General features: G+C 30.8%; 1 protein-coding gene across 3 annotated transcripts; it reads right to left on the bottom strand.

Annotated features, from left to right (window-relative positions):
- Positions 1-8,451: 8,451 nt before the first annotated feature.
- Positions 8,452-12,778, bottom strand: LOC140818607 (probable acyl-[acyl-carrier-protein]--UDP-N-acetylglucosamine O-acyltransferase, mitochondrial). Of its 3 annotated transcripts, none has more exons than XM_073178621.1 (11): positions 12,419-12,778; positions 12,215-12,315; positions 11,892-12,016; positions 11,700-11,808; positions 11,402-11,494; positions 11,181-11,297; positions 10,988-11,071; positions 9,702-9,806; positions 9,115-9,201; positions 8,882-9,014; positions 8,452-8,771 (listed from the first exon to the last, which is right to left on the bottom strand). In XM_073178621.1, the coding sequence occupies exons 1-10, from the start codon at positions 12,495-12,497 to the stop codon at positions 8,895-8,897; spliced, it is 1,020 nt and encodes a 339-aa protein (XP_073034722.1). In that variant the 5' UTR covers positions 12,498-12,778; the 3' UTR covers positions 8,452-8,771; positions 8,882-8,894. The 3 variants fall into 3 exon arrangements, with proteins under 3 accessions (XP_073034722.1, XP_073034724.1, XP_073034723.1); XM_073178623.1 differs by having other exon boundaries at positions 11,892-11,988; positions 12,419-12,456; XM_073178622.1 differs by having other exon boundaries at positions 11,892-12,117; positions 12,419-12,434.
- Positions 12,779-23,907: the final 11,129 nt, after the last annotated feature.

Genomic DNA, 23,907 nt, shown 5'->3' with positions numbered 1-23,907 from the left:
TATATATATATATATATATATATATATATATATAATCTAATCTAACATACATATATATATACATATAAATATACCACTTCAATTGTGAATTTCCTTATATGTCCTTGTTCATTTAAGTTGGCCAATTAAATTATTAGGTTATCTTAAGGTTTTTTTTTTTTGTAATTCATTGTTCATCTTAAATATTTGGATATTAATACACATTCCTCTTTATTTCTTAAAATTAAGGTTTTTTTTTTTGTAATTCATTGTTCATCTTAAATATTTGGACATTAATACACATTCCTCTTTATTTCTTAAAATTTATGCCAAAAAAATTATTTTTTTACATTTCCTTGTTCATTTAAGTTAGCACATTAAACTAATATGTCTTTTTAAGGGTTTTTTGTGATTCATTGTCCATCTTAGATAGATTTGGATATTAATTCACATTCTTCTTTATTTTCTAAATTTTATGTAAAAAAATTATTTATTTACATTTCTAAGTCAATTTTTGTGATTCATTGTCTATCTTAGATATATTTAGATATTAATGCACATTCTACTTCTTTTTTCTCTCTCTAAATTTTAAACTAAATTTATGATATAATCTTTAAAAAAAATTAATCAAAATAATACTTATAATAAATATGAATTATATTGATAGTTTATTATCATTTTTTAACTGAGTATTACATATTATTTTATTTATATATATATATTTTTACTATACATATTTATTTGAGTGGTATTATGTTAAAATTTTATTTTTCTTAAATTATTAATCACCAATATTAATTTATAAATGATTGATTCTGATATAAAATTAATTATATATAATATGTATTCTAAAAAAACATAGAAATTAAATAAAATCAACAATGTGTTAAAAGTTAGCAAAGCAACAGTGATATTTACCTTAATAACAAGTTTAATGATTTTATTTTAACATTATTATGATAATTTAGTAAATTAAGAGAATTTTATTTGATGTTTGTCTTAAATAAATTTAAGAGAATTTTATTTGATGTTTGTCTATGTGGCCAATTCTATCCTACTCCAGGTGAGTTACTCCCTTTTACTTTTTTTCTTACACATGTCTTTTTTTTTTTAAATTTTTATTATTACATTTCACACTACTTTAACAAAAAATCAACCAAACTAATTTTGTTTCATGTATATAACATGTGTTATATTATTATTCTCAAATTTTAAAACTTAATATTTTATATTTAAAAATTACGTGAAATTTTTATTTGATAGTAAAATTTTTACGTTTGAGGTTTGAGATTTTATTTCTATTATTTTTATTTTTGTGCTAGAATCATATAAATTGTAAAAAATCAATATTTTAAAATTTAATTATTATAAGAAATTCTATGTTCTACCCATTTATAAACACTAATAAAATTATTGTAGCTATTTTAAATGCTAGACATATATATATATTATTTAGTGACAGGGAGTAAATCTCTCGGAGTAGGATAGAATTGGCATTGTCTATGTATACTCTATTTAAGTAAATTTTAGTTTTGATTTTGGTAAAATTCACTATTCTTTTAATTTTATTTTTATTATTTTTTTAATTTTGAATGATATATGAATGAAAAATAGTTTTGCTGATTTATCATTTAAGAGAGCTGTATTATGTCGCGGATTGAAAAATGTCATATAAATAAGTGAATATATATGATTTATTGTCATGATATATTTTTATGTATTGTGTTTCGATATATTTAGATTGATAAATACTTATAAACATGATGTTATTCAAACGACTTTAAACATTATCTAATTCTCGTTATTATATTTTTTCATTATTAGTCACCTACGTGCATCGCACGTGTACATTCCTAGTATATATATATATATATTGTTATACAAAATGTATGGAATAAACAGAAAGGTATACTAAAACCAACGAACTAGTAGTATGAACAAAACAGTAGCACAATGCTTAAAATAAAGCAAACCGAGGCCTGTATGAAAATACAGTGTCCTTAAAACAGATTCGTCCCCTCCGGGATGTGCTTCGAGGATGAACTTGGACGTCTGTTTCCCAGGATACAACGGAACAACCAGCAGTGACTTAGCACGAGACACTACTACGACGAACTGAAAGCGTACCTTTACTTTATCACCGAGATTTAACGGAGGCCAAAAGAAAAGCTAACAATATGAAATGCAAGAGAATACTTGAAAGAGAAAAGATTTTCATGCACTTGAAATGATGAAATGAGCACACTATTTATAAGCCCCCAAAAAGCATACCAAGAGTCATGCAAGATTAATTAACTCAATTAATCTTCCCATTAACTCAAGAATATGAAGAGCCACAAGTTTTCAAGTAACTCAAGAATGTGGAAAGTCAAAAGACACTCCACAATAATGAGCCACAACCAACTCAAGAATGTGGAGAACCAAAAGGCATTCCCACATTCAAGACATGTAATTTTTATTCAAATTTCCAACAATCCCCCACATGAATGAAAATTGATATACATCTCGGTGACAAAGTTCTACAGTCGAATCCTGCATAGGATAGGTAGGTGTATTCCTTTGAACCTTCCCTCATGAAATATATTTGCTTTACTAGCTGACCAGTAGACATGATGTCCTTGAACTGTTCTGCCGTTTATGTAAATTAAGATATATTTCACACAAGACTCTCCCTGATACTATTCAGTTCTCATGATTGTGTTCGTTTTGGCCATGAACACACGCCTGGTTCTGCGAGAGGGTCTAGAATTGAGCCTTGCAATTCCTTCGAAGCGGCCCCACTTCTCTCTCACATAGGTGATTCTATATTCTTCTCATCAGAATCATTAAAAGCCGTAAGCTTATCCTCAACATTCATTGTTTCATAATAGGAATGGACTAGGGATAACCCCCACAGTGATTCTCCAAATTAATGCGATTCGGTTGTCCCATTGAACCTAGTTCTTGGGATCTCCAGTCAGCGTAGGTTGGGTTTTCCTTCGCACCAATTTATTTTATAGGCTTGAGCCCCATTCCCCTTGACGATTTTGCAACTAACTCTCTGTTTAACCCTTTGGTTAGCGGATCCGCTATATTATCCTTTGACTTTACATAGTCAACAGAGATAACTCCGGTTGAGAGTAGTTGTCTAATGGTATTGTGTCTACGACGTATATGCCTAGACTTACCATTATACATTGTATTTTGTGCCCTTCCAATTGCAGATTGACTATCACAATGTATGCATATAGCCGGCACTGGTTTTTCCCATCCTGAAACATCTTCTAAAAAATGACGCAGCCATTCAGCCTCTTCACCACACTTGTCAAGAGCTATAAACTCAGATTCCATCGTGGATCTGGCTATTACTGTTTGTTTAGAAGATTTCCACGCAATTGCTGCACCTCCTAAAGTGAATACAAATCCACTTGTAGATTTTGAGTCTTTCATATCAGATATCCAATTTGCATCACTGTATCCTTCGATAACAGCAGGATATCTGGTATAGTGCAGCCCATGATCACGAGTGTACCTTAAGTATCTTAGCAATCTGATAATTGCTTTCCAGTGTTCAACTCCTGGATTACTCGTGAATCTACTCAATTTGCTCACTGCATAGGCTATGTCTGGTCTTGTACAACTCATTAGGTACATCAGACTTCCAATGACTCGAGAGTATTCTAATTGAGACATACTCTCACCTCGATTCTTTGATAGATGTTGACTGGTATCTATCGGGGTTCTAGCCAATGCAGAGTCATCGTTATTGAATTTCTCAAGTATTTTGTCAAAATAATGTGACTGACTTAGGACTATCCCTTCTGATGTTCTATGGATTTTAATTCCAAGGATCACATCGGCTAAGCCTAAATCTTTCATGTCAAATCTTGAGTTCAATAACTTCTTAGTGGATTTGATCATCTTATCATTACTACCAATGATAAGTATGTCATCTACGTAAAGACATAAAATGACATATCCATTTTCAGTGTTTTTTATGTATACACATTTGTCACATTCACTGAATTTAAATCCACTTTCCATCATGGCTTTATCAAATTTTTCGTGCCATTGCTTTGGTGCTTGTTTTAAGCCATACAGAGACTTCACCAGTTTACATACCTTATTTTCTTGTCCGGTCGCAGAAAATCCCTCAGGTTGTTCCATGTAAATTTCCTCTTCTAAATCTCCATTTAGAAAAGCAGTCTTTACGTCCATTTGGTGTACTTCAAGATTCCGCAAGGCGGCAATCGCAAGTATCACACGGATAGAGGTTATTCTCGATACAGGAGAATATGTGTCAAAGTAATCAAACCCCTCACGTTGATGGTAACCTTTAATTACCAATCTGGCTTTATACTTATCTATTGTTCCATCTGATTTCTTTTTCCTTTTGAAAGCCCATTTACAGCCTAGTGGTTTGCTTCCCGGAGGAAGATTTACTAATTCCCACGTATGGTTTTGTAAAATGGATTCCATTTCGGAATTGATAGCCTCTTTCCATAGAGGTCCCTCAGATGAACTAATTGCTTCCTTGAAGCTTTGAGGTTCACTTTCCATCATGAAAGTGATGAAATCCGGACCAAAGGATTTCCCAGTCCTAGCTCTCTTGCTACGTCTAGGTTCAATGTCTTGATCAAGCTCTTGTTCTTCATCAATTGTTTCATATAATCTTTTGGATGAACTTGGTTCTTCCTTAGATTTACATGGAAACATGTGTTCAAAGAACGAAGCATTTCTTGATTCCATTACCGTATTCTTGTGAATATCAGGTATTTGAGATTCATATACAAGAAAACGATACGCACTACTGTTTTGAACATATCCAATGAAAATGCAATCCACAGTTTTTGGTCCTATCTTTACTTTCTTTGGAGTGGGTACTGCTACCTTGGCAAGGCACCCCCACACTCGCAAATATTGGTAGGAAGGACTTCTACCTTTCCATAACTCATATGGACTTTTATCTTGCTTCTTTCGGGGCACCTTATTTAAAAGGTAATTTGCTGTTAGAACAGCTTCCCCCCACATGTTCTGTGGTAAACCAGAACTTAATAGCAACGCATTCATCATTTCTTTCAATGTGCGATTCTTTCTCTCTGCAATGCCATTTTGCTGAGGAGAATAAGGTGCAGTTCTTTCGTGTTTAATACCGTGTTGAGCACAAAACTCAGCAAATGGTGATTCATATTCACCTCCACGATCACTTCTTAGCACCTTAATTTTCTTGCTAAGTTGGTTTTCAACTTCACTCTTATATTGGACAAATTTGTCAATAGCTTCATCCTTACTTTTAAGGAGATACACATAACAAAATTTTGTGCTATCGTCAACAAAAGTAATGAAGTATTTATTTCCACCACGAGTTTGTACACTTTTTAAATCACATACATCACTGTGAATTAGATCAAGTGGTTCACTATTTCTTTCAATAGTTCGAAAAGATGATCTCGTTAGTTTTGCCTCAACACAAGTTTCACATTTGTGTTGTTTGTCAATTTGGAATGCAGGAATGCTTTTCATGTTAATTAATCTTCGAATTGTATCATAATTAACGTGTCCAAGTCTACCATGCCATAAACAAGAAGACTCAAGCAAGTAAGCAAAAGTGTTAACTTTATTCATCACGGGCTTAATAGCCATTACATTTAGTTTGAATAAACCATTACAAACATAACCTTTGCCAACAAACATTCCACTCTTTGACAAAACCACCTTATCTGACTCGAAGACAATGCGGAAACCGTGCTTGTTAAGAAGCGACCCGGACACCAAGTTCTTGCGAATGTCCGGTACATACAACACATTGTTTAGAGTCAGTTCTTTTCCAGATGTCATCTTCAGAACAACTTTCCCTTGACCCTTGATTTCAGAAGTGGCGGAATTTCCCATGAATAGTTTTTCACCATTCTCAGATTCCTCAAGAGTAGCAAACATCTCCTTGTCGGAGCAAACATGGCGAGTGGCACCAGTGTCGATCCACCACTCCCTGGTGTTCGAACCCACCAGATTAACCTCTGATATTACAGCACAGAGATTCATGTTCGAAACCTCATGAGCAATGTTCTCTACCACATTCGCCTCTCGGTTTCTCTTCGGCTTCTTACATTCAGATGCCTTGTGACCCATACCATCACAGTTGTAGCATTTTCCGGAGAACTTTTTCATTGACACGCCTCCTTTGGGTCCCATGTTCAACCTTTTGCTGGAGGAGGAAAATGTTCTCTTTTTCGAGCTTTGGCCATGCTCGACAACATTTGCCTTAGCAACAACAGGAGAAAATAATCGTCTTTCCGAACTCTTGTTGTCTTCCTCGATGCGAAGTCGAACAATGAGCTCTTCCACATTCATCTCCTTTCGCTTGTGCTTCAAGTAGTTTTTGAAATCCTTCCAAGCTGGTGGTAGCTTCTCAACAATAGCAGCCACTTGGAATGATTCGCTCAAAGTCATCCCCTCACCGTGAATCTCGTGAAGAATCACTTGGAGTTCTTGAACTTGGCTGATAACCGGCTTTGAATCCACCATTTTAAAGTCCAGAAAGCGACCAACAAGAAACTTCTTGGCCCCGGCATCCTCGGTTTTGTACTTTCTGTCAAGGGATTCCCACAGCTCTTTAGCCGTTTTCTTTTCGCAAAACACGTTGTAGAGCGAATCTGCCAATCCGTTTAGTACATAGTTTCGGCACAAGAAATCAGAATGATTCCATGCCTCAACCGCACTAACAGATTCAACATCTCCCTCACCCTCGTTGAGTTTAGGAGCATCCTCCGTGAGGAATCTAGCCAGGTTCAGCATCGTCAAGTAAAACAGCATCTTCTGCTGCCACCTTTTGAAGTTCACACCAGTAAACTTCTCGGGTTTTTCACCGTGACTTGCTGGAACAGCAACCGCAGCAGCACGTGGGGTACCATGAGGGACAACTTGAGGAGGGACAACATGAACAGTTTCCCTTTGCACGTTAGTTTCAGTAGCCATATCGAAACAAAACTCGTTATAAGTAATCTGTTTTAAGATTGTTATACAAAATGTATGGAATAAACAGAAAGGTATACTAAAACCAACGAACTAGTAGTATGAACAAAACAGTAGCACAATGCTTAAAATAAAGCAAACCGAGGCCTGTATGAAAATACAGTGTCCTTAAAACAGATTCGTCCCCTCCGGGATGTGCTTCGAGGATGAACTTGGACGTCTGTTTCCCAGGATACAACGGAACAACCAGCAGTGACTTAGCACGAGACACTACTACGACGAACTGAAAGCGTACCTTTACTTTATCACCGAGATTTAACGGAGGTCAAAAGAAAAGCTAACAATATGAAATGCAAGAGAATACTTGAAAGAGAAAAGATTTTCATGCACTTGAAATGATGAAATGAGCACACTATTTATAAGCCCCCAAAATATATATATATATATATATATATATATATATATATTATGCCTAAAAATTATTAATTTAAATTTCTAAAATAAATTTAATGATTAATTAATTTTTAAATTTTAAAATTTCGTATTTGAAAAAAATATAAAATTAAATAAATTTGACGAGTCCACGAGTCCAATATAATATGAAACATATACTTACACAAATTTTTAAGAATTATTAATTGAATAAAAAATTGATAATTGATTTTTAATTGAATAAAGATTGTTAGATTTTAAATTGTGAAAAATATTTTTTTCTTAAACATTATTAATATAGATTTTGAAAAGATTAATCAATTTTAAACTTTTTAATTTTGTATTTAAAAAAATATAAAAAATAATTTTGGGGTTCACGGGCCGGAGCCAATGCTTGGAGGGTCGGGTCTCTTATTATACGAGTATACGATTTTTTATTATAAATTATATAACAATAGTTCGTTGAAAAATTTAATGCAATATTGTATACTTTTGTTTAAAATATGGCCGATTATAATTAAAACTTTTGGTGGAGCTTTCAATCACTTTGAACTCGAAAATTTTAGATTTGTTAAAGTATATTTATTTGTTATTACAATAAAATATTTTTTTTGATGATTTCTAAATTGTAATGAAGAAGGATAGACTTTTCCTCTGAAATAACGTGATATTTACAGAACAACAATCATGGATATGTTTCACAAGACAAGACACCGCTCCACCCTTTAATTTTCTACATTAATTGATTAGTTATTTTAGTTCATCCAATGTTTGACTCTCGATACAAAAACTTATGTAAGACTATCTCATATGTTGTATTTCATGAGACATATATTTTATTTGAATCATCCATGAAAAAATATAACTTTTTATGCTATGAGTATTACTTTTTATTGTGAATATTGGTATATAGTTGACCTGTCTCACAGATAAAAATTCATAAGATCGTCTCACAATGACTTACTTCTGATTCAAATTTTACCAATAATTAAAGTCGTAAATTATTATATTACGCATGTATATTAATTTATCATCCTACCTCATTTATCATCGTATCCCAAAGTTAAACGCTGTTAATGAGTCCCGATTAATAAATCGAATATGATACACCAAATTAGATGTTACATTTGGACTGAATGAACTTTCTCGTATAATTTGACTTGGAGAAACCAATTTAGCAACATGGATTTCAAAGTTTAACAAAATAAAAAATGTTCATAATTCTATTGATACAACTCATACCCAATGCACCTAGTCCGAGCTAAACCTCGAGTCTTGAGAGAGACATGTCCTATAGTCGACATTTGAGTAGTGATACGTTAACCGCCAGAGATACGAGGAAGACGCCTCAAAAAAGCCATGCACCTTTCTCAAAGGAGATCGAAAAATGGACTACATGAGGATCGAGTCTGCAGGAAAACCGAAGTTGTTTTGAGCAAAAGCACAAAGAGAAACAGCACTAGATGTGAATTGAGGTAGTATTTGTACTTGTCAATGGAAAAGAATGGAAAGAAAGAACCTGTCATGTAGTATCAAGATCCATTCCAGGACCTATATTTGCAGATGCCACGTCGCTCTTCTGAGAAGGAGTCTCGAATGGATTTTACCATATAACAAACTGCTGAGACTTGCTTCAATTCAGCATCCTTCTCCTGAGATAAATTTTTGAGATAAAAATTGTTCTTGCAAGAAGATCATAGCAGAGAAAGTGGGAAAATATTAAAATAATACATTTCTAGCAAGTCCAAATACCAATTCAGTCAGACGGTGTTCGAAGCTCCTCATATTTCCATCACTTGGCATAAATATTTTTCTATAAGCCGCTCGCAAGCTCTTTATCTTGAAGAGAACAGGTTGTGAGATAAGGTATTAAACAAATATATATGCCGTTGATTGATTGAGAAAGTAGATGTGAGATGCTACTTACCTTCATTTCTCAACTGTACCGATCAGGCGATTAACAAAAACCGGAACAAAAGTGACGGCCATTTTATTCTGATGGGTGACCGTGGACATGAAAGAATTTTGCTAGATTGGAAATGACAGAATTTGGTTTTCATTTTCATAATTGTTTTTACCACGTGTAACTTAAAATCAAAGAGAATTAATCTTTATTATTATGAAGAAAAAAGCAGCTCCGGAGTCAAAGGTGGCAAAAGGAACTACATGTGAAGGAAAGTTCCATCTAATTTTAGTTTGAAGAAGGTATGAAAAGTCAAATGCAGGTAAAAATTTACAGATACTGAGACTGAAACTGTAATGGAGAAACAATCGAAGCATAATACATATACATTCATCCAGTGCACAAGGAAAAATGATTATTGATTACTTAAACCAACCTCTAGAACTGAAAACCCACGACGGCGCAGACCTTCTAGATTTAATCCACGCAGTTCAGCTCTTTCACCAGAGACCATTGTGTACCTTGGTACATCTTGAGAAACCTTCAAAATCCATGAACAAGCACTGGTTAAAAACCAACTTTTTGTCATCAAAACAGCAAGTCTGAGACAAATTCAAATGAACTAGGTGGAGAAGACGATGCGTTCATTTAAAGCTCGAGTTCTAAATGAGCCATTTTGGAATGTTGGTGCAGATTTTGCATTTTTAGGCTCAAGCTATCGAAATGACTATTTCTTCAATTATCAAGCTTGCAGGTTAAAAATCAAATATATTGATATTGCAATCAGTGGTGTGATGTACACTGCAATACAGTAATATCGCAATTTTCTGTTCTCGACTAGGACTAAATATGCAGGCACGAGTAGTGTTGGCTGGATTAGCAGGTGTTACAGTCCAAAATATTCATGGGGTCACAGAAAATATTGGAATGTAAATCTAGAAAATATTAATTTATAAATATGACGGTTCTTGAATAATTGTAAAGATAAAATATTTGGAGAGGGGTGAGATGTAGATCCTCTTTGACTATCAGTTTATGGTTGTGCTGAGTAGAATATGGGATTTCAATTATTGTAGATATGCATAAAGGATTGGATTAAGGATCATCCATGCACTGCCCAACTTTATGCTGTTTTTTTTTTTAAATCGTGAGACGCAATTCTGTGATATTTATAACTCGTACATAGGTGTTAGTGGGCAGTATGGAGTGATACACAATATGTCTTTTTCTAGTCGAGTTTTGCTCAGCGTAGTGGTTATCAGCTCCATATAAGATACTTTAGTTCAAGTTGAACTCCTCAATTCATTTCTCTGTGTTCAATTTCAGACAGCTTGTTGGAGATCAGTCTTCAGTCACTACATTAACATTCAAAAGTATTCAACTTAAGATAACTCTTATTACTTACTTGATTGTGATTAGCTAGATCAATTTCATTCATCATTTAATCTCTCAGTATATCTTCCAAATTAAAGAATAATGATTGCATTCAAAATCACGGAGATCCATAAGAGTTTCATGCCCTTCAGAAATGGGTTCTTGGACAGGGACTTTATGTTCAAATTACTTAATTGCTTGTCATTATCAGTTTATCTATTATAACATCTAACTCCCGATGTGTCAAAACACTATATGAAACAGACCAAATCCCTCAGCGTCCCCAAGTCAAATGAAATAAGAGAAGATGATGTGACAAAATTGACAAGATTAGAGAACGATACTCACCACAGAACCACCACCTATGAAAGAAAAAGAACCAATATGACAAAACTGATGGATGACACTTGCCCCAGCTGTATGAGTGTAGTCCTACAAATAAATCATTCATACCACCTTGCAATCCCATGAACAAGCTAATTCTGTCTGAGAATATTGAGACAAATGCAATGACAAAGGGGAAAAAGACAAAAAAACTAACCTCCACGGTAACATGTCCAGCCAGTAGAGTATTATTTGCAAAAATATTGTTATTACCCACTTTGCAGTCATGAGCTATGTGACAAGATCCCATAATAAGATTGTTATCGCCAATCACCTGTTCATGAGATTATTATGATAGTTGCTGCAGCAACTAGAAGAAGGGCTCTTTCACATTTCAAAGCAAGGTATGAACAAGCAAGAGTAGCAAGTATGACATACTGTTCTGTCACTAGGCCTTGAAGATCGATGGATTGATGCATGTTCTCTGATCTCATTGTTGTCACCAATTTCAAGGAAGCACTCAGTCCCTAGCTAAGATGATCAATTAAACTACTTTAGAGACTGGCGAACAAAAAAAAGCAACCATGAACCCCGTCCCAACCAAAAATGGCAATTCAATCATACAGTAAGAGCAAGAGCAAGAGCAAGAGCAAGCGCATGAGATCATCAAGCACGACTAGGTCAAACTTAGAAAAATCATAAAGGCAGCAAGTGCGACTAACCACATTCCACCAACCTTGTATTTCATATCTTGGCATTTAATCCCCAACACAGCATGATGACCAATAATATTGTTACATCCAATAAATGTTCTACCTGGAAGATCATCCCCGACTATTGCACCCCTGCCACACACAGCGGACACTAGAGTTAAAATAGAATGAAGGATATAACCATCACCCAGTTTAATGCCACAATGACAGCTTACATCATCAAAATACAGTCATCCCCTAGTTCTGTATGTCCAGAGACATGGCTCCCAGGGCATAACTTACAAGCATTCCCCAACTTCACCGAAGGGCCAACTGTACAAAAAGGGCCAATTGAAACACCCTACATTATGACAAAGATTCAGCAAACTTCACTCTCCTCCAAATGTATCGAAGACAAAGTTAAAATTGCACTTTTAAGGATTCTCAAATCTTTGCCAAACCCTGATTTCAAAGGGATGAACTACCAGACATCTAAGCCACCACCTCTCGAAAACAATCGAAATGACGAATTACAACACCCAGAAAGCGAATTTCATACCTGGCCCAGAACCGCTTCCGGATGAACAACCGCAGAGGGGTGTACGAAACTTGGTTTTGTTCCTATCCCAGTGCAGCTCAATCCCTCTTCTTCCTTAGCATCTGCGAGCAAAAACAACTACGTAAATCAGTGATACACTAAACCCACAAAAAAGCTTCGTGTGCGCGTTGGATGAATGCGAGCGAGTAGCCGAATATACGAAACTGGAGAGTGAAGTGCAGAAGAATCGGAGCTTGCTGACACCAAAAGAAAATGGTCTGCGAATTCTTAGGAGTGAATTCATATGGCCTCAATTTTGAGCAGGTTTCCAATCGTATACGCAGGTGGAGTGACGAATCGAGCTCAATAACTTGTGATGTTGGGAATACTTCAATACACCTATTTCTTTCCCCATTTCTCGAGGCTCGTTCGATCAAGATATCTTTTTGTTGCAATTCTCGATTACTTCATCCGAATATCAAATTGATCAAGAGCTTTGAACATCAGATAAAACAGTTCTAACATTTCAACCAAAAATATCAGAATCTAAGGGAGAGTGTCCAATGAGGGTTTAAATTTATGAATTACTAAACGGCAAAAACACGGGTCGTATATGTGATACATATTTTATTTGAGTTATCTATGAAAAAATATTATTTTTTATGCAAATTGTATTATTTTTTATTGTGAATATCGGTAGAGTTGACCCGTCTCACAGATTAAGATCCGTGAGACGGTCTCAAATGAGATCTACTTACTAAAAATGGTTGGTCTTTTATAAGACGATCTCCGTTTCACAAAATTGATTCGTTAGGCCGCGTCACATGAATTTTTGTCCACTAAGAATGTGAAAAAAATAAAAGTAAGTAGTTATTAAAATAAAAAGACAAAGATAATTGAAAAGTTGATAATATTTGATAAATAATTTATTCTAATTAGAACTAAAATCATTTTAGTAGAATAAAAACCACAAATTTTTAAATTTCAATTAAATTAACAAGAAATTAACGCCTTTAGTAGAATAAAAATCATCATACCACAATTTTTTAAATTTCAATTAAATTCACAAGAAATTAACGCTTAATCTGAGTTTAAGAACCTCACAAAACCGATTTTTTTAAGTCAAAAGTCAATAATCAATTTTTCAGTGATTACAAGTGGAAACCGAGTTTATAAAAACTAAAGAGTGAATCTCATGGATCTTAATTCGTGAGACGGGTCAACCCTACGGATATTCACAATAAAAAGTAATACTCTTAGCATAGAAAGTAATATTTTTTTATGAATGACCCAAATAAGAGATTCGTCTTACAAATATAACACGTGAGACCGTTTCACACAAGTTTTTGTCAAAAATTAATTTGAAAATAATCGATATCGTGTATTAACCGTGACATATCTAATATCATGTATATAGGACAACATGGCACCGACATTACCATTTGTGTAAACTTACTATATATATATTTTTATAAATAAAAAATACCATTTTTCTCAAATTATAAAATATTTTATTTTTGTTTAGTAAAAAATTTCATTAGACTTATTTTTATAAATTTACATCTTAGATACCATCTGAGGCTTGGAATCAAAGAGGAATCTGATACGTGGCATTGTTTTACCAAACTTTTCCTTAGTGGCTTTCGCACACATGGAGGTTATTGGTTTCCAGCCTATATACCATCTTCAACTCAAATTGAGCTAAGAAAAGGAGAAATTTAAACTCCAGAATAATAATGAATATAAGATTCTTATTTGGAATTTTACGAAACATAAAAGGATTTACGAAAGATATACCAAAGAAATTAAACAACAGAGGATTTATCGAGGGCCCAAAGAATCATAAATTCATAAAAAATCACCCATAAACGCCTTAAACGCCATTTCTCGGCTAAGCAGGCTGAAGGGCTACAACATGAATTTACTTTTCCCGGATAAACTCGAACCTTGTGTTAATCATTTCCTGGTTCATCTTCTTACCTTATGTTCTAACCAAAGACTCTTATATTACATTAGATTCCAGAAATTTAAATAAATCTTTTATTATATCAATCTGATTCCAAGTTACAAATAAATATAGATCATGTCATAGTAAGGAAAATAATTTAGCACGAATACTTTAGCCTGTCATTCAGGCTAATCACTGAAATATTTAAATTAAAAACAAAAATAAAACAAAAATAAAAGCAATAAACTTACAAGGTTGTAAGCAGAAACTTCAAACTTTTATTGATTACTTCAGAAGGGTTGTATACAAGAGAGAGTAGAGAGGGGAGCAAACTCGACCGTGTCCTCTAAGAACACAGAAATAGCCTATATATAGATAGAAGAGCCGGACATCAAACCCCGGATTCCATCTCCAAATAAAAATAGTAAATGCTTTATTAAAGCAAAAGTAACATGGTTACAAAATTCAAAAAGTAAATAGTGATATGCCACCCACTTTTTGTCATGATATGCCATGATGATGTGTTATTCCACCAACTCTTGAATAGTGAGATTCCACTTTCAACGATTCTAGTCATCTTTGGTATTATCTTTGAGAGATTTCTTCAAACTTTCAAATATATCCTCAATTTGAGATAATTGAGGAATATCCTCATCTGGATCCTGTGCATCATGCATCTTCATTAGATGTATGAATTGATTATTACTGGAATTCTGAAGCCATTGATTTCTGATCATGATTGTCTGATTTTGAATCGGAGCATCCCATATTCTTATAAAGATCTTTTTTCATTTCATCAATGTAGATTTCTACCATCTTCTCTTTAGAATAGATCTCTGAATATTTTTGAGTCAAAATTTTAAATGGACTCATTGCATCTTTCTCTTTTTGTTGTTGATTCAACAAATCTTTCTGATATGAAGAAATTTTTTCTTCCATTTGAAGTAAGGTGTCATGACCATGAAGTTTTCCAGATACTGGATCTTCTCGTAACATTTTATCCCAAAATTTTGTAGAGCTAGTTCTCCATAGACAAGGGATACCTTCATCTGTATAACCAAATTCTGGCTGCCATTTCCAGATCCATGGAATACCGAATTCCATGAAGAATAGACATAAAGTCTTTCCATCAATCCAATGTTCAGAAAAACTTTTTGTAATAATTGGTGCAACATTCAACCAAGTATCGAATGGTTTTATAAAAACCTCTGGCAAAATCTTTGCTGATGGACCAAATATTTTCCACCAAATAAAAAACCAATTTGGAATAGGATAATGGAAAACATTTTCACAAATCTTAAGAAACCATGTATGTTTCCTTTTTTCATTTTCATATAATAAAGTTTTATTAAAACTTTCAATATAATCCCAGAAATTGAATTTAAAACTGGTTTTATGATTTTCTGAGTAAAATTCTTTTTCAACCAATGGAGATATACCCCATTCTTCAATAGATATAATCTTTTTGATAATAAACTTAGAGAAGTTATAACTTCCTTTTTGTTGAGTATTACTGAAAAAGTGAGTAATATCAACACTTTTTGTGGATATGAGAAGATTCTCATAATATCCTCTTTGCTTATAAGCACCATATACATATGATGTATTGGTAAAATATCTTTCCATAATAATCCAAGGAGTTTTTTCCCATTGGATATCTTTTTCTTCTATAAGAAGAATTAATTCTTTATGTTTTGACTCTGTATAAAGAGCTGTATCATTATCATCTTCTTTGATGATATTAGCATATGATGCTGAAGACTGAGAATCAGAATTATTTTTCTGCTTTTGTTTCAAGAATTCTTGAAATTCATTGTATAACTCATTCTGCTCAGTATTACTGGCTGATGAACTTGATAAGTTTTGGGCTATTAGCCTCTGTTTTCCATGTTGTGCTATAATATTAGGGGGTTTTCCCCTACCACCTCGCCCTCTATAAGAGGACTCTCCTCTGCCTCGAGAGTACATATCTGTAGATGAAAACATTAAGATAAATATTCTCGAGTTAAGAAATCTGGTAGATGATTATCTTCACCTTTTTTATAAATGATCTCAAAATCAAAAGGAGCTAAATGAGCCTGCCATCTAGCAAACATTTGCTTAGACACATCATGTTTAAAATCTTTATTAAACATAAATTTTGCAGATTTGCAATCAGTTTTTATAATAAACTTTTGATTATATAAATCATCTTGAAATTTTAAAATACATCTAACAATAGCTAAGATTTCTTTTGCTACTGTGGAGTAATTTTTCTGAGCATTATTCCACTTCCCAGAATAAAATCTTATAAGATATTCTTGTTTTGTTTGAGGATCTTTTTGTTTTAAAATTCCTCCAAAACCTATATCTAGAAGCATCAGTTTCTACAATTTTATCCCATAAGGGATTTGCCAACATAAGACAAGGAAGATTTTTAACTTTATCTTTAATAATTTGAACAGCTTTAGTATGCTTATCTGTCCAAGGTAAAGGATTTTTCTTTAGTCTATCATATAAGATAGCAGAATCTTTAGTAAGATTTTGAATATAAGGAGAAATATAATTTAAACTCCCTAAGAATCTTTGTAACTGAGTTTTATCAGTTATTATATCTGGAAATTTTGAACCAAATTCAATACTTCTTTGAATAGGAATTATTTTTCCTTTTTCAATCATATGACCAAGAAATCTAATATTAGTTTGAAATAAAATCATTTTAGATTTTGAAATAACAAGACCATTTTGAATAACAATATTTTTAAACATTTCTAAATGTTTAAAATGTGTTTCAATATCATTAGAAAACACTAAGATATCATCTATATAAACAATTATAAAATTGCTATAGTTATAAAAAATGTCATTCATAATTTGTTGAAATTCTGAAGGGGCATTTTTAAGGCCAAATGGCATTACTGTCCATTCATAATGTCCTATTGGAACATTAAAAGCAGTTTTATACCTATCAGATTCTTTTACCTGAATCTGCCAAAATCCTGATTTTAAATCAAATTTGGAAAATATAATTGCATGAACTAATCTAGTCTAATAGATCTTTTTTATTAGGAATAGGATGCCTAATCCATTTCAAAACCTTATTAAGAGGTTTATAATTTATTACTAATCTAGGAACTCCTCTTTCCTGTTCAGAGTGTTTATTAACATAGAAAGCAGTACATGACCAAGGAGATTGAGAAGGTTTTATTAAACCTTTGTCTAACAAAGAATGAATTTCATTCTTACATAATTCTAAATATTCAGAATTCATTTGACAAGGACGAGCCTTGGTTGGAATATTTTTTTCATTAAAATTCTCTTCATATGGTAGAGAGATAATATGCTTCTTACGATTCCAAAAAGCATTTGGTAAATCATTACATATTTCTAAAGAAAATTTATTATAAATAATTTTTATTTTTTCCTGTAATTTAGGATTCTGTAATTTTTCATCAATTGTAAGAAATTTTATTTCTTCTTTTAAAGAGTTTATTTGAAAGATTTTTCTTTCAATCTGTTCTTGTAGTTCATTTAAAATTCTATGAACAGGTTTAGTTATAAACTGAAAAGAAATAGGATTACCTTGATAAGTTCCTATTATACCTGTTTCATCAACATGAGTTAAAGGATAAATTTGATAAATAAAAGGAAGACCAAGTATTAGTTGGCTTGAAATATCTTTTGCTAATAAAAAACTGGTTTGAATACAGTTTTTATCTTTGCAAATATAAGCTTTAGGTAATTTATAATTTATTTCTAAAGGTTCTCCTCCTGCATGAGAGAGAGAATGAGTAGTTTTATGAAAATATTTTGTAGGAATTAATCCTTCTTGTATAACATTTAAATCTGCACCACTATCTATCATAGCAATGAAATTCTTTTTATAAGAATTATCAATTAATAAAGTAATATTAGTATACCATTTTTGAGATATTATCATACTCAAAACAGATAAATGTTTCTGATTATTATCAGGAAATGAAATATCTTGAATATTTTCAAAACTTTCAGAAATTGAATTATTATGATTTTCAATGACTGAAATACGATAATTTAAACTATTATTATTATCATGTAAAAATTTTATTTGTTGTTTAAGATTATCAATCTCTTTAACTAAATCCTGTATAGTAACTGGATTTTGTTGACTATATTTTTTCTGTAAAAGATATTTAACTTCTTTCATAGAATATGCTTGTTCTTGTTTAACAAGAATATTATTTTCATTATTACTTGTTGAAGCAGTATTCTCCATTTGATCTATAATAGTAGATTTTAATATTGGATCCTTAATCATCTTAAGGAATTCTAGAATATTATTGTTAGTTAAAACATTAATATTTAAATCTTGAAATTGAGACATAAGTTTATAAAACTCATCATTTTATTATTATTATCCTCTATAGGATTTATACAATATTTTCCTTGAATACAATTATTGCATTCTTCTAAATCAGAAATATCTGATTCATTATCCAGAATTTCTTCTGAATTATAGGATTCTGAAGAATTCTCAGTTTCACTATCAGAATTATTATTTGAATCCATTATTATTTTAAATAATGTTTCTTTTAGATTATCATCTATATCTAAATTATTAATTTTGTTTTTAGCCCAACATTGATTAGCATAATGTCCTGGCTTTTTACATTTTCTACAAATTATTAATTTATTTTTGTATTTATCTTTTTTCCTATCAGCTTTAGCTGATTCACGAATTTCTTTTCTTTTCTTTTTTCTTTCTTTTTGTCTTTCAGACAAATGTCTTTTCTTATAAATTTTATCATCCTTATCTTTAATTTTCTTCTTACCTTTATTAGGTAAGTCCATACCAAATTGATCACAAAATTTACCTAATTGTTTTTTCTCTAGTAAATTCTGTCTCTTAATTTGATTATTTAATTTTAATTCATTACAGAGAGCTAAACCCTCTTGAATACAAGTATTAATCAAATTACCATAAGTATAATTATCATAGGATATATTTATATCATCCTTTCTTAATACTTTTCTAACTCTCTCAGCAAATAAGAAAGGTAAGCCATCTATGAATTTAGCTTTCCACAAACTATTATTACAGTCTGGAATCTCATAAATTCGAGATAAGAAAGTATCTTTATACCATCTAAAATCAGTAAGTGTTTTACATTTTAGATTACTTAATAAAGTTCTAATTTGTTCACTATTATCAGTGAATTTACCTGTGAAATGTTCAATCATAGTTAGTATTAATGTATATACTACATTTTCTAATTGAATATTATTTTCCATTTTTATGGAATTAAAGATTTCATCTTTTTGAGAATAATTTAAATAATTATCCCACCAACCTTTAAGTTGGCCAGTAAATCCTGCTGTTATCATTTTAGCAATATTCTTATCAGTATTACCTGATGATTTACACACAGTACTATACATTAGCATTCTGTGAGCAGTATTATAAATTTGCCTATCACTATAACCATCAATATTCCATTCATAAATATTTTTCCCATTATAACTATTAGAATAAATATATTCATTTTCTTCAATGAGAACATCCATGGGAGTAGGTTTATTATAGTAATATTTGGATGTAGTGGGTCTATCAGCCCATTTGATTTTATTAATTTCATCTTCAGAATGATTATTATCTTATCTAATTCTTCAAATTCTTCATTAAGAGTATTTAAATTAAGATTTCTAAATTTTTCTTCTAATAATTTTTCTATATCAGAAACAGAAGATTTAAATTTAAAATCCTTATATCAGGAGGGGATTGAATAGATGAAGTAGCAACAGAAACAATATTATTTTCTGGTTCTTCTATATGAACATCTGGTTTAATTTTATTAATAGCTAAAATAATTTTATCAATACGATCTTTAAGAGAATTTATTTCTTCTCCTATAATCGTGAGATATAAATTTGTATAATTTTGTTTTTCAATTATCTGATTAATATGTTTAACAGTAATTTGTAACATATCATTCTCAAATAATTTTGAAAAAGCAGTAAAATTTAAAATTTTATTATTCTTTTCTATTATAAAAGATTGTTGAGGAGGATAAACAGATTTTTGAATCTGTCCTGAAGAAATTTTATAATTTCTTTCAAGAATAGAAATATAATCTATAATAAATGTTTTAAAAAACCAAGGAACAAAATGTATTAATTTATTCTGGTTTTCACAATATTTATAAAATGTCGAAACAATATATTCAAAATCTTCTTCAGAAAAACTTTTAAAGTACCAATTTCTGAAAGATTCCCATTTGGGTAAATAAAATTCTGCATTGATCTTTGCTCTAGCAGAAGATCCTTTAGTAAAATCAATTTTTGATTTACTATCCATTAAATACTAAAATTCATTTCTGAAACTGTATCAGTTTCTCTAACTTTTTGAAAGTTACTTTTATGAACTATATTATTTTGATTTATAATTAAATCATCTACTGTATTAGTAGATTCTAATTCTTCTCTAACTTGAGAAGTAGAAGCTCTAGAAGTTTGTGGTATATCTACCATATAATTTTTTTGGTATATCTTTCGTAAATCCTTTTATGTTTCGTAAAATTCCAAATAAGAATCTTATATTCATTATTATTCTGGAGTTTAAATTTCTCCTTTTCTTAGCTCAATTTGAGTTGAAGATGGTATATAGGCTGGAAACCAATAACCTCCATGTGTGCGAAAGCCACTAAGGAAAAGTTTGGTAAAACAATGCCACGTATCAGATTCCTCTTTGATTCCAAGCCTCAGATGGTATCAGAGCCATGGAAATAGTCTGGTTAATAATTTAGCACTTTTTATTCAAATGAATATTTTCAGTATGAAAGAAACTGTTCATAACAGTTTAAATGAAGAATATGATTATTCTGAAAATTTAGATTTATTGAATAAATGGACTATTCCTAAGATAGATTCTAAAATGATCTATAAGTTAGGAACCTTTGAAAGAATTGGTTTTAAACAAGTAGTTAAAACTACAGAATCATCTGTACCTCTTCATAATAATGAAATGGTAATAAGATTATTAAATAATAAAGATATTATGCCTTATATGAAAAATTATAAATTTATTCATATAGGATTAATTCAAATTGCTTTTAGACCTTTAACATTAGAAGGTTTACCAGAAAGCTTCATAGCAGCTTTAAGAGATGGAAGAAATTTGAATTGGAAACAATCCCTTATGGGAATAATTCAATCTAGTCTGGCTCATGGTCCAGTTTATTTTGATGTCTATCCAAATTTATCTTTATCTTTGTCTGATCATAATATATTAGATTCTTTAACATTAAATGTTAAAACTCATGGTTATAATTATACTCCTGGAACAGAAGTTATATGTATCTGTTATCGTATTTATTATAAACCATTATTTACACTAAATCCTATGTGTAAAAGAATAGATAAAAAATTAAATGAAACTATTCTTATAGAAACTAATTTTAATAGATCTAATATTACAACTCGTAGATCTATAAAATGGGAAGAAATAGAATTTCCAGAAAACTGGATAATTGAACAAGCTGTTCCTAGAAATCCTATAATAAATAGAGATTTAGAACAAGTTATACAAACTAATGAAGGATCTGTTCAAATACAGTTTAATAATGAACAAAGAAGATTATTACCCTCTTCTGTTTATGCTAGATCAAGATCTAGTCACTCTTTTATTTCTCCTCTAGATTATATGGTAGATATACCACAAACTTCTAGAGCATCTACTTCTCAAGTTAGAGAAGAATTAGAATCTACTAATACAGTAGATGATTTAATCATAAATCAAAACAATATAGTTCATAAAAGTAACTTTCAAAAAGTTAGAGAAACTGATACAGTTTCAGAAATGAATTTTAGTATTTAATGGATAGTAAATCAAAGATTGATTTTACTAAAGGATCTTTTGCTAGAGCAAAGATCAATGCAGAATTTTATTTACCCAAATGGGAATCTTTCAGAAATTGGTACTTTAAAAGTTTTTCTGAAGAAGAGTTTGAATATATTGTTTCAACATTTTATAAATATTGTGAAAACCAGAATAAATTGATACATTTTGTTCCTTGGTTTTTTAAAACATTTATTATAGATTATATTTCTATTCTTGAAAGAAATTATAAACTTTCTTCAGGACAGATTCAAAAATCTGTTTATCCTCCTCAACAATCTTTTATAATTGAAAAAAATAATAAAATTTTAAATTTTACTGCTTTTTCAAAATTATTTGAGAATGATATGTTACAAATTACTGTTAAACATATTAATCAGATAATTGAAAAACAAAATTATACAAATTTATATCTCACGATTATAGGAGAAGAAATAAATTCTCTTAAAGATCGTATTGATAAAATTATTTTAGCTATTAATAAAATTAAACCAGATGTTCATATAGAAGAACCAGAAAATAATATTGTTTCTGTTGCTACTTCATCTATTCAATCCCCTCCTGATATAAAGGATTTTAAATTTAAATCTTCTGTTTCTGATATAGAAAAATTATTAGAAGAAAAATTTAGAAATCTTAATTTAAACACTCTTAATGAAGAATTTGAGGAATTAGATAAATAATAATAATTCTGAAGATGAGATTAATAAAATCAAATGGGCTGATAGACCCACTACATCCAAATATTACTATAATAAACCTACTCCCATGGATGTTCTCATTGAAGAAAATGAATATATTTATTCTAATAGTTATAATGGGAAAAATATTTATGAATGGAATATTGATGGTTATAGTGATAGGCAAATTTATAATACTGCTCACAGAATGCTAATGTATAGTACTGTGTGTAAATCATCAGGTAATACTGATAAGAATATTGCTAAAATGATAACAGCAGGATTTACTGGCCAACTTAAAGGTTGGTGGGATAATTATTTAAATTATTCTCAAAAAGATGAAATCTTTAATTCCATAAAAATGGAAAATAATATTCAATTAGAAAATGTAGTATATACATTGATACTAACTATGATTGAACATTTCACAGGAAAATTCACTGATAACTAGTGAACAAATTAGAACTTTATTAAGTAATCTAAAATGTAAAACACTTACTGATTTTAGATGGTATAAAGATACTTTCTTATCTCGAATTTATGAGATTCCAGACTGTAATAATAGTTTGTGGAAAGCTAAATTCATAGATGGCTTACCTTTCTTATTTGCTGAGAGAGTTAGAAAAGTATTAAGAAAGGATGATATAAATATATCCTATGATAATTATACTTATGGTAATTTGATTAATACTTGTATTCAAGAGGGTTTAGCTCTCTGTAATGAATTAAAATTAAATAATCAAATTAAGAGACAGAATTTACTAGAGAAAAAACAATTAGGTAAATTTTGTGATCAATTTGGTATGGACTTACCTAATAAAGGTAAGAAGAAAATTAAAGATAAGGATGATAAAATTTATAAGAAAAGACATTTGTCTGAAAGACAAAAAGAAAGAAAAAAGAAAAGAAAAGAAATTCGTGAATCAGCTAAAGCTGATAGGAAAAAAGATAAATACAAAAATAAATTAATAATTTGTAGAAAATGTAAAAAGCCAGGACATTATGCTAATCAATGTTGGGCTAAAAACAAAATTAATAATTTAGATATAGATGATAATCTAAAAGAAACATTATTTAAAATAATAATGGATTCAAATAATAATTCTGATAGTGAAACTGAGAATTCTTCAGAATCCTATAATTCAGAAGAAATTCTGGATAATGAATCAGATATTTCTGATTTAGAAGAATGCAATAATTGTATTCAAGGAAAATATTGTATAAATCCTATAGA

This window comes from Primulina eburnea, chromosome 17 (genome assembly GCF_022965805.1).
Source record: "Primulina eburnea isolate SZY01 chromosome 17, ASM2296580v1, whole genome shotgun sequence".
Lineage (NCBI taxonomy): Eukaryota > Viridiplantae > Streptophyta > Magnoliopsida > Lamiales > Gesneriaceae > Primulina > Primulina eburnea.
The sequence above is the reverse complement of the archived record's forward strand: the minus strand, read 5'-3'. Positions and strand labels throughout refer to the sequence as shown.

Excerpts from the sequence above, each read along its gene's own strand:
- LOC140818607 (XM_073178621.1), bottom strand. The coding sequence starts at position 12,497 with ATGAATTCACTCCTAAGAATTCGCAGACCATTTTCTTTTGGTGTCAGC. Across the intron at positions 12,316-12,418 it reads CTTCTGCACTTCACTCTCCA|ATGCTAAGGAAGAAGAGGGA; the intron begins GTTTCGTATATT and ends TTTTGCTCGCAG. Across the intron at positions 9,015-9,114 it reads AACACCGTCTGACTGAATTG|GAGAAGGATGCTGAATTGAA; the intron begins GTATTTGGACTT and ends AATTTATCTCAG.